Raw genomic sequence first — 11611 nt, 5'->3', positions numbered from 1 at the left:
CCCTGAAAGCAACCCTTTGAGGACAAAGATTCACTTCTGATGAAGAAGTGAAAACAGTGGTACTACTCATGGCTCACAGCTCAGCCTAAACATTTTTTAATAAGGAAATATGAATGCTTGTTGACAGATGGACAAAGTGTATTGAAAATCAAGGAGACTATGCCAAAGAATGATATAGTTGTCTTTTCTAAAAGTTGATTAAAATAAATTCCATAGACAGAGTGTGGATAATTTTTGACTCACCATGTAATTGTACAAAAGATCAGAGAGCCTAACTAACCTTAAGGCATAGTGTTAAATGGACTAAAAGGTTACAAAGAGGAGCTGAGGTGGTCAACTAAGTCAAGGAAGACAGTAGGGGGCAAACCAATAGTTTACTGTGTTTTTGTACATAATAAAGGTGATCATAACAAAATGGGATCCTCATACAGTAGATGAGGATGGTTTTAAAGCTAAAGCTTAAAGAATCTTATTGAAAGAAAGACATGCAGAAAACAAGTAGGACTCTTTGTTAGAATATCAAGCAAACTGTTTGCTTTAGAAGCATCAAGGCAAGAAAAGTCAGCTTATTAAGAAAAAAAACTCTTCTAAGACTAAAACTACAAGGGAACTTATGAGCAATCTAGTATGCTCAGTGGTGATCACCTGGATCTGCTTGTGAGTGGAAATGGGGGAAATGCAGCAATGAAGACATGGGCTGAGTTTGGCCTTGTTCCATTAACACCCATTGACCTTGAGATAAGAGAGAGAAAAGGAAGGACTGGCTGGTCTGAAGTTTAGAGACATGTTTGAACTCCTGAACCCATGGGCACTGACCTAGCCACTGGGGCCTAGAAGCTGGTCTGAAGTACAGGGAGGTGTGTGTGAACTACCAAATTTGCTGCTAGTACCCATTTGACCTAGCTTGGATGGCTAGCTGATCAGAACTCAATAGATGAAGATAAAGATGCTAGATACTGTAAGCAAGAGTACAGGGCAACAATTTGATAAACTGGACATTTGCTTATGGATGCAGTTGCTCAAAATTTCAACTGGAATGGAATGACTCTTCATATCAAGAAACAAGCTTGTTTCTTCAGTGCACTGGGTTGATTGTTGTTGTTGTTAGGTGCCATCGAGTTGGCACCGACTCATAGTGACCTTATGAACAGCAGAACGAAACAATGTCTGATCCTGGGTCAACCTCACTACTGTTGCCACGCTTGAATCCAACGATGCTGCCACGTGGCCAATCCATCTCATTGGGAGTCTTCCTCTTTTTCTCTGACCCTCCATCTTACCAAACATGATATCCCTCTCCAGCGACTGTTCCCTCCTGACAATATGTCTCCAAAGTATAAGAGACGAAGTTTGGCCATCTTGGCCTCTAAGGAGCACTCTGGCTGCACTTCTTCCAAAACAGATCTATTGGTTCTTTTGGCAGCACATGGCACTTTTAGTATTCTCTTCCAACACCATAATTCAAAGGCATCAATTCCTCTATAGTCTTCCTTATTCACTGTCCAGCTTTCACATCTATATGAGGTTATTGAAAATACCATGGCTTGGGTCAGCGCACCTTAGTCCTCAAGCTGACATCTTTGCTCTTCAACACTTTAAAAAGGTCTTGTGCAGCAGATTTGCCTAATGCAATACGTCGTCTGATCTCTTGACTGCTGCTTCCTTGAGTGTTGATAGTTGATCCCAAAAGAATGAAGTCTTTGGGTTGATAGGGAAGGGCAATTTAGACATTGGCTATGAAAAATGGGGGGCTATATGGGCTGTAAATTGCAAGGTCAGCAGTTTGAAACTACCAGCTCTTCCACAGAAGAAAGAGGAGGCCTTCTGCTCCCATAAAGATTTACAGCCTCGAAAACCCTATACAGGGTTGCTATGAGTCAGAATCGACTCCATGGCACATAACAACCACCACATAAAGGCATGTAAATGGCTGGCTTACAAAACTTCATGAATATGCTTAGTTTCAGAATGAGCGGGGTAAGGTAGAATCCCCATTGAACAGTGTTCCTCTTTTCCAGATGGATTTGGTTAAAGGGGATGGGAGATGATGCTGATAGGGTTTATGATTCAATTGTGAGTAATTGTTAGCAGGAATCATGCATGTCACAACTGTAATTATAGAAGATGTGTAACTAATATGCGGAAGTAATTAATTTTTCATTTCAGGAACAGACAATCTCAAGACCATCAAGAAGGAAAAGCATGAGTGGAGCATGAGATCCTATCTAGACAATGATGACAGTAGAGATGGTGGCAGAGGAAATGGCATGGAGGGATAGAGTAGCTGCAGGTTCTAGTCCCATGTACTGAATAAAACTGTGTGCTTGCAGAATGTGCCCTTGGAATATTTAAATGAATGTATATTTTTTGTTTTTTTTTTATGTGTCTATCAACTAGTTTTGCTTTGTTCATTTGTGAAATATAAAATGTAAAAGGGAAGCCACAAGGAGGGAATTGTAATCATTGATATGAAACAAAGCATATACATTATTGAATGTAAAGCTGGTGATCTTGTCTGTTAACCTTCACTCAATTCACAATAAAAAGTTAAAAACAAAACAAAACATAAAGCTTAAAATTATTCTTTTTTATCCTATATGAGAATGATCTCTCAGAAAGTCATCCCTGAGTTTCTGAGAGATCATTCTCATATATGTAAAAAAGTGGGGTCTACAGAGAGATCTCTGTAAGGAGCTCTGGTAGTGTAGTGGTTACGAATCAGGCCACTAAGGGACAACAGTTCAAAGCTACCAGCTGTCCCACAGGAGAAAGATGAGGCTTTCTGCTCCCCAACTCCACAGTACATAATCACCACTACCACCAGAGAGAGATCTGTAGAATCCCACTAGCTGTCTTCACCTATTCCTACTTTGACCCAGCTCTTCTTTCCCCATTGACTTGGATCTCCAGTGTTCCCATGCCTGTCTCTATCTGGTTTGACACTCTAGACTTGCTTATCTATTAACAAATGTTAGTGGAGCACCCCTATGAGCTAAGGAGTATTCTAAGTCTGGGAATACATTAAAAAAGGACAGAAATAGAGACAGAGAAAAAGAGAAAGGGAGAGAGGAAGAAAGGCAGACAGGCAGGCAGGCAGGAACAAAGAAAGAAAAAGTAAAGATCTCAAATTCTTGCGCTAATGGACCTTCTTTGATCTCTTTTTATAGTATTTTCAACTTGTTCTATACCTTTTGACTTGTCTTCCAACCCTGGAATGGATTTCCGTGTTTCTATCCATGAACAAGAATTTCCTATAAGTGTTCCTGTGTTTGACCACCTGATCTTTCAGAGTTGCCCAGACTCCAAATCCTGGCTTCCTCTGGAAAGTCCTAATCTGGCATATGTACATTATGGTTAATGATTCAGAGGATCCTAGAACTACCAGCTGCTCAGCGGGAGAAAGATGAGGCGATCTGCTCCCGTAAAGATTTACAGCCTCGGAAACCCTGTTCAAGGTCGCTATGGGTCGAAACCGACTTGACCTTGACGGCACTTAACAACAACAACAACAGACTATCCTGGTTTAAAAGGATTGTGCAATCTGCCATCCTCATTTTTAGATAAATTGATTTTGACTTTTAGCGACCTTACATGACGGAGTAGAACTGCTCCATGGTATTTCCAGAGGCAGAATGACATATCTTTCTCCCACAGAGCAGATAGTAGGTTCGAACTGCTGAACTTTTGGTTACCAGCTGAGTGTTTAAATACTGTACCACCAGAGCACCGAGTAGAGTGATTTATACCCAAAAGTGCTTAATGTTTGACTGTAAACTAAAATTATAAACATTGATGAGCTGTTGTGTGAAGACTGGAAAATTCAGGGGGCACAGCGGCAGAATGACTGCCTTCCATATGGAAGGGCACAGTTCAATTTAATGAGTACAGTGGTAGGAATCTTGTCTTCCATGTGTGAGACCCAGGTTCGATTTCCATTTGTATCACATGCGCACCCACCACCTCTATCAGCAGAGGCTTGCCTATAGTCATACTGCTGAACATGCTTCAGTGGAGCTTCCAGAATAAGATGAGTGGGTTCGAACTACCAACATTTCAGTTAGCAGCTGAGCACATAGCCATAGATGAGTTCATTTATATACAATGCCATGATATAAATGTTCAATCCATGTTAGTTGCTATGCTAGCTGCTGTTAATACTTGACATAATTGTTTGATCTATGTTGGTCAATAGGCCAGCTATCAACACTACACGTATATGTAGGGACCCTTCCTGGGTGCTCAGTGTGGACACCTAATGTGGTACTTCTCTAGTAGTTATGAGCATCTTACTTTAGGAAGGAACGCCTTTATCATCAGGTACATGCTGCGGACATTGAGGTTCATTGAAAAGTCCCAGTCTCTCTCCTCACAGTCCAGAATGGTTCCATGGTGAACAAAGCTGGAAGAGATATAACAGTTGGGGGAAAATGATCACTTGAAACATTTCTATTACATTTTCTTATTGACTTAGGCAATTATTCTTTTCTCTCACCAAGATTTTTAACAATTCAAACATAGTACCACTTAGTATACTGGCGGTGGTTGTGTGCCAGTGAGTCGGTTCTGACTAATAGTGACCTTATATAGGGTTTCCAAGGCTGTAAATCTTTACCAGAGCAGAAAGCCTCATCTGTCTCCTGTGGAGTGGTTGGTAGATTCGAATTGCTGACCTTGTGGTTAGCATCCCAACTCGTAATCCACTAAGGCCTCAAAAAGCTTATGAAAAAATAGAATGAAAAAGAACTGAATTTTTCCATGAACTTTTTGAAGCCCCACCATATGAGATTTGTAGATATTCTAACAAATTAAGCTAAAAAGTTTTATTTGAAAATGAAATATTTCTTGAGACAGAAAAAAAAAAGCTGCAAATATCCATTAATAATCGGATGTATATAAAGTATACATGTAGGAAAATTGGAAATTACCAAATATGAAATGGAACACATAAAAGGTCAATATTCGAGGCATTAGTAAATTGAAATTGACAGGTACTGGGCATTTTGAATCTGACAATCATATGGTTTACTCTGCTGGGAATGACAAATTAATGAGAATTGGTGTCACAGTCTTCATCAAAAAGAACATTTCAAGATCTTTAAAGTACAATGCTATATGTGATTGGATAATATCCATACACCTTAAGGAAGACCAGTTAATGCAGCTATTATTCAAATTTACACATCAACCACGAAATCCAGTGATGAAGAAATTGAAGAATTCTACCAATTTTTTCACATTTGAAATCGATTAAATATGCAATCAAGATGCATTGATAACTACTGGTGATTGGAATGCAAAAGTTGGAAAATATGGTCTTGGTGATAGAAACGATATGGAGTTACGTGATAGAATTTTGCAAGACCCATGACTTATTCATTGCAAATATCTTTTTCCAACAACATGAAAGGCAACTATACACATGGACCTTGCCAGAATAAAACTGACTACATCTGTGGAAAGAGATGATGGAAACCTCAAAGTTACCAGCCAAAACAAGGCCAGGGGCTGACTGTGTAAACACCAATTGCTCATATGCAAGTTCAAGCTGAAGCCGCAAAAAATTCAAATGAGTTCATTAGACTCAAAATATGACCTTGAGTATATCCTACCTGAATTTAGAGACCATCTCGAGAGAAGATTTAATGTATTAGACACTTGTGACCAAAGACCAAAGGAGTTGTGAAATGACATCAAGAACATCGTACACTAACAAAGCAAAAGGTCATTAAAAAGATAGGAAAGAAAGAAAAGACCAAAGTGGATTACTGAAGAGACTCCGAACCTTGATCTTGACTGGAAATTAACAAAAATGAATGGCAAAAAGGATGAAGTAAAAGCTGAATGGAAAATTTCAAAGGACAACTCGAGAAGACAGTGTAAAATATTATAATTAAATGTGTAAAGACCAGGAACTAGAAAACCAAAAGGGAAATGATTATTATTCATATTACACACCAACCACTAAAACCAGTGATGATAAAGTCAAAGAATTCTACAACTTCTTCAGTTTTTAATTGATCAAGCATGCAATCAAGATGTATTGATAATTACTGGCAATTGGAATACAAAGGTTGGAAACAAAGAGGAAGGATCAGCTGTTGGAAAATATGGCCTTAGTGATAGAAGCAATGCTGGAGATTGCATGATTTAATTTTGCAAGACCAATGATTTCTTCACTACAAAAAACATTTTCAACAACATACGCCTGTAACTCTCCGAATCAAATACAAAGGAACCAAACTGACTACATTTGTGGATCACATTGAGAAGAATGAGTATTTCAGAACACTTACCTGTGTTCATGATGTACTTGTACATAGACCAAGAGGCAGTGGTTCTAACAGAACAAAGGGATACTGAATTGTTAAAAACTAGGAAAGGTATGCGTCAGGATTGTCCTTTCATTAAAGTTATTCAATATGTATGCTGAGCGAATAATATGAGAAGAGGAATTATAGGACATATTATCAGAAGGGACTAGTCCTTATCATTCTTGGTTGAGGGTCAGTGAAAAAGAGGAAGACCTTTAATAAGATGTATTGACACAGTGGCTACACAATGGGCTCAAAATAACAATTGTGATTATGGTGCAGGACTGGGCAGTTCTCTTGTGCCTAGCATCACTATGAGTAGGAGATGATTTGATGGCAGGTAACAACAACAACAACAAAACATAAAAACTCTATACCAAGGGCAGGAGAAACATCAATACCATGAAAAATAAACTTATAAGCAGGCAGCGCATGCCCTGTCATTTCCATTTCAAGAGCAACAGTGCCCTCTGGTGGTTCAGATTTAACATTCTCAAGGGAAATCAAAACAGTAAGGAAAAGAAGTGTCTCAACATCTGAGTTGTTTTGTGTTGTTGTTAAGTGCTGTCGAGTCGGTTCCGACTCATAGCAACCCTGTATAGGGTTTCTAAGGAGCAGCTGGTGAACTTGAACCGCCAACGTTGCGATTCAAAACGACATTGCAGTCCAGCGCATTAGCCTACGGAGCCACACCAGGACTCCGCAACTCCACAATTGCCACTGTATAGTGGCGCTGTAGGATAAGCACTGGACCTCAAGGTAGGTTTGAACCATAAGGTCGGCGGTTCAAACCCACTAGCCACTCCTTGGAAATCCTATACAGGGTAGCTACAACATGGTGTCACTGTAGGATAATCACCTGCTGTTAACCACAAGATCTGTGGTTCAGATCCACTAGCTGCTCCCGGAAAACCCTATAAAGGGTTGCTATGGGTTAGATCTGTTCGGCACTTATCAACAACAACAACATAGCTGTAACAGACCTAAATGAAACCTTTAAAGTAACCTTTCCTCTTTTTCAAGTCACACTTCCTCAGGAAAGTGTTCTAAACACTTATTGATGTCCTCTGGACCAAAATTAGGCAATTAATTATCAAATATTTTTTTGTGTGATTTCCATGTATTGGAGTCCTGCTGTGGCTCTGTATGTAGCATAAGCACAGGACCACAAGGTCAGTTTGAATCAGAACCTCAATTTCCTGACAGAAATAATGTTGTTGTTGTTAAGTGTCATTGAGTCAACGCCGATCCATAGCGACCCTGTATAGGGTTTCCGAGGAGCAGCTGGTGAGCTTGAACCACCGACTTTGCAGTTCAAATGGCTTTGCAGTCTGGTGCATTAGCCCACAGCACCACACCAGGACTCCATGATAGAAATAATAGCCTACCATATATTTATTTCCCCTATGGAGCTCTGGTAGCATAGTGGTTACGAATCGGGCTGCGAACCTTAAGGTCAGCGGTTCGAAACTACCAGCCGCTCCGCGGGAGAAAGATGAGGCTTTCTACTCCCGTAAAGATTTACACCCTCGGAAACCCTGTACAGGGTCGCTATGGGTCGGAACCGACTCGACGGCACTTAACAACAACAACAACACACTGCTTAAAAATGAACAGAAGCGCAAAAACTATTGCTAACAAAATTTCCATGGGTTTTCCTTCTAGTCGACTCTAAGTGATCCTGTGTGTGTCATAGTAGAACTCTCTCCACAGGGTTTACAGTAGCTGATTTTTTGGAAGTAGATTACCAGGCCTTCTTCTGTTAGCAGTAGAATGTGTTAACTGTATATATCAATCAGGGACTCCTCATAGGAGGGATGAGCAGGCTATTTATATAAACTAGATCATCATAAACTGTTGCTTTAATTTCCACACATTGTAAAACATGGTAACATATGGATAGATTGAGATTCTTTTTTCCTGTCTTTAACATGGTTAGGAAAAAAATATATTAGAAGACTATATATTTTTTTAAATCAGTGCAGCAGTACAGATGTAACACTATATAAGCAAAGTGGCACGTGAGAATGTATTTAATTAATTCCTCTGTAAGCCTCGACACTGCTCACTGCTACTATCACACGTGAGATGGAGACTAAATACTAGCAGTCCACCTGTGTCTACCTGTAATTGCTCCAGTTTCATTGCCAGTAATTCATGCAGGATTCAGCAAATATGGTGTCACCCCAATACGTTCAGTTAAGTCATTCTCTTTGTGCTCTCTAGCAAGGTGCAACATGGAAACTTCTTTTGCTGGAATTTACTATCCCAAGAGGAAACTGAGCATAGATGTAAAGGACTTGCTAGTATTGTGAAATCCTGGAGTGGCGCTGTAGGATAAGTACTGAACCGCTAACTGCAAGGTCCGTGGGTCAAACCCCTCAGCCACTCCTTGGAATCCTTATATAGGGTTGCTATGAGTCAAAACTGACTCAGTGGCACTTAACAACAAGTACTGCTGTAGAAGTCCTGGTGGCACAGTGAGTTAAGTGTTGGGTTGTTAATTGCAAGGTCAGCAGTTCAAACCCAACAGTGTTCTGTGGTAGAAAGATGAGGTTGTCTGTTCCTGTAGATTGACAATCTTGGAAACTTTACAGAGGGCTGCTATAAATTGGAATTGACTCAACAGCAGCAATTAACTTTGACAACAATTGGGAGCATTGAATTAAATTGAGCACTTTGCTTCTTATAAAATTCTGCTGGAAAGAGTGTTTCATTTTATTTTATAAGTCCTAGGGAATCTTCGAGGAGACTTGGTGACCCAATGATTTAGTATTCGTTGCTAATCAAAAGGCTGGTGACTCAGATTTTTAGCGGCTCGATGGGAGGAAAAGCCTATAAAGATTACACATTAGGGAATTCCAGGGACAGTTCTACTTTGTCCCATAGGGTTACCATATGTCAGAATTGACTGGACAGCACACAACATTAACAGGTGACCCTCAGCAGTAACTTTGTTTGCAGCATTGATATTACTTGCCTTGAAAAGATCAATTGTTTTGTATTAGTACTTATTGTCATGAATAGAACTTTAGGCTCTAAGCCTGTGTCAGCTTCTGTGATTCTTATCTGTAATGAAAATGCTCTCAGACAGCTAGTCAAATTTCTTAATATGGCTCACAATAAATAACTTTGTTCCATTCGTTTAATAAAAGTCATCAAAATGATTTAAAAAAAGTGAAATTAAACACTAAGAATTACCCAGCAACATTAAAGAGAACATCAAGTCTTTCCACTTCATTGGCAAATTGATCGATTTGCTTCTTCTTTGTAACATCAAGGACACGAGTTTGAATACCTGAAAAATACAACAAAAAGAAATTATTTACCCAGTCCCAGAGTTCAGTCTTGAAGATTTTTAGCTATTTAAAGTGTGAAGACTGCTTAGTAGGCTCATTGATCCATCATAGGTTGTTATGCATCCATCTTGGGAGTCTCTGGATGGTGTAAAACAGCTAAGTGCTCAGATACTAATCACAAGACTGGAGGTTTGCCTGTATCCAGAGGCACCCAGAATAAAGATCTGGTGATCTACTGCTGGTTGAAGACTCTACGGAATGCAGGACTACTCAGAAGCACATGGGGTCAACATCAGTTTGCACTGACTGGATGGCAACTTAAAGTTCATTTATTTATTTTTTTATTTAATGTAGCTACCTTATGTCTTTCATCACCTCTCTCTCTCTCTCTTCCCTGTGAAGTGAATAATCAGGGTCTGTTCTGAGTCACAACTTTACAATGAAGAATTGTTGTTGCTAGGTGCCATCAAATTGGTTCCGACTCATAGTGACCCAATGCATAACTGAATAAAATACTGCCTGGTTCTGCACCATCCTCAGAATTGTTGCTACGCTTGAGCCCATTGCTGTTGTCACTGTGCCAATCCATCTTGTTTGGGGGGTCGGGGTTCTTCCTCTTTTTCACTAACCCTTCACTTTAGCAAGCATGTCTTTCTTCAGGGACTGGCCCCTCCTGATAGCATGTCCGAAGTATGAGGGACAAAGTCTCACCATTCTGGCTTTTAAGACACACTCTGGCTGTACGTCTTTCACCACAGACTTGTTAGTTCTTCCGGCAGTCCGTGGTATAGTCAATATTTTTCTCCAACACCACAACTAAAATGCATCAATTCTTCTTCAGTCTTCCTTATTTACTGTCCAACTTTCACATGCATATGAGGCTACTGAAAATACCATGGTTCGAGTCAGGTGCACCTTAGTCCTCAAACTGATGTCTTTGTTCTCGAACACTTTCAGGAGGTCTTGTGCAGTAGATCTGCCTAATGCAATGGAAGATCAAGATCATGTTTCTCCGAAACCTGGCAGTTACAACTGAAAGTGAGCTCCTTTTAGCCCATTTTTCCTCCAGAAGATGTAAAAGGTGTGGTAATGATGACTTCTATCTGTGTAAGAGGTGGCAAAGAGGTAAGGGGGAGGAAGTGAGGGATGGGACAAGAGAGTCTTTCAATCCAGAGTTTTATCTTTAGGCCATTTTCAGTATTGGCAATTATTAGAAATGATTCTGCTTGTCAAGGGTATCATTACTTATTTCTTGACTAAATTGCAAGGTAAAGAAGTGAGGGGACCAAAAGAATGGGTGAAACATTTGAAGGCAGACAGGGATCTGGGGTAGAGTCTGACAAATACATCCTGTATAAGTTACTAAAGAAAACACAACATTCTGTAATGAAAGCATCAATTGTTATTTTTATATCGGAAAACACATGGTTTATTTTGTTTCCTTTTTGATTATAAAAGAAACCATTAATAAACAAAGAAAGGTAGGACAAAAAGTGAGTTTTCAAAAGGTTCCTTTTCCTTTGTACTATTCTAGTAGAACATTCTAGTAAAATAGCATTACTTTGATTTGTTGGAGGTATAATTCAACACCATCTAATTCAATGAATGAATTCAATGAACTAACTTGTATTTGATCATATGCTGTTAAAATGCCATCCAGTCGGTTCTGACTCACAGAGATCCTGTATAGGGTTTCTGAGGAACAGCTGGTTGGTTTGAACGTCCTATTATACTTTGCTGGGCCAGTTCACATTCACATGAGTTCTCTGTTTTGATTTCTTTTCAGGCAACTCTCATTGAAGCACTTTGATGTTAGAGTATGCTGTATTGGAAGAGGTCATACATGAAGACTTTGTGGACAGGTCATTAAGGGATGTTGTTTGAAGGGTTAACTAGGGTTTCATTCCTTCCCCATTGTCAAGTGAGGACTTTCCTTTAACTACTTTCCTAAGGACACTGCCTGTTCTCTCATCTGAAGATCCCATCTACTTATTGTTTTCA

General features: G+C 39.6%; 1 protein-coding gene across 1 annotated transcript in view; it reads right to left on the bottom strand.

The window, feature by feature from the left end:
• The window catches only part of BDH2 (3-hydroxybutyrate dehydrogenase, type 2), a 44630-nt gene that overhangs the window by 17222 nt on the left and 15797 nt on the right, over positions 1-11611 (bottom strand). Inside the window, exons 2-3 of the mRNA XM_006872710.1 lie at positions 9513-9609; positions 4291-4399 (exon numbers count right to left, since the gene is read on the bottom strand). Coding sequence (XP_006872772.1) covers positions 4291-4344 — 54 coding nt within the window. The 5' untranslated portion in view covers positions 4345-4399; positions 9513-9609. The remainder of the gene's footprint in view (positions 1-4290; positions 4400-9512; positions 9610-11611) is intronic.

The sequence above is a fragment of the Chrysochloris asiatica genome, unplaced genomic scaffold, assembly GCF_000296735.1.
Source record: "Chrysochloris asiatica unplaced genomic scaffold, ChrAsi1.0 scaffold00211, whole genome shotgun sequence".
In the NCBI taxonomy this organism is placed as follows: Eukaryota; Metazoa; Chordata; class Mammalia; order Afrosoricida; family Chrysochloridae; genus Chrysochloris; species Chrysochloris asiatica.
Note: the sequence above shows the minus strand (reverse complement) of the source record. Positions and strands in the feature narration are given on the sequence as shown.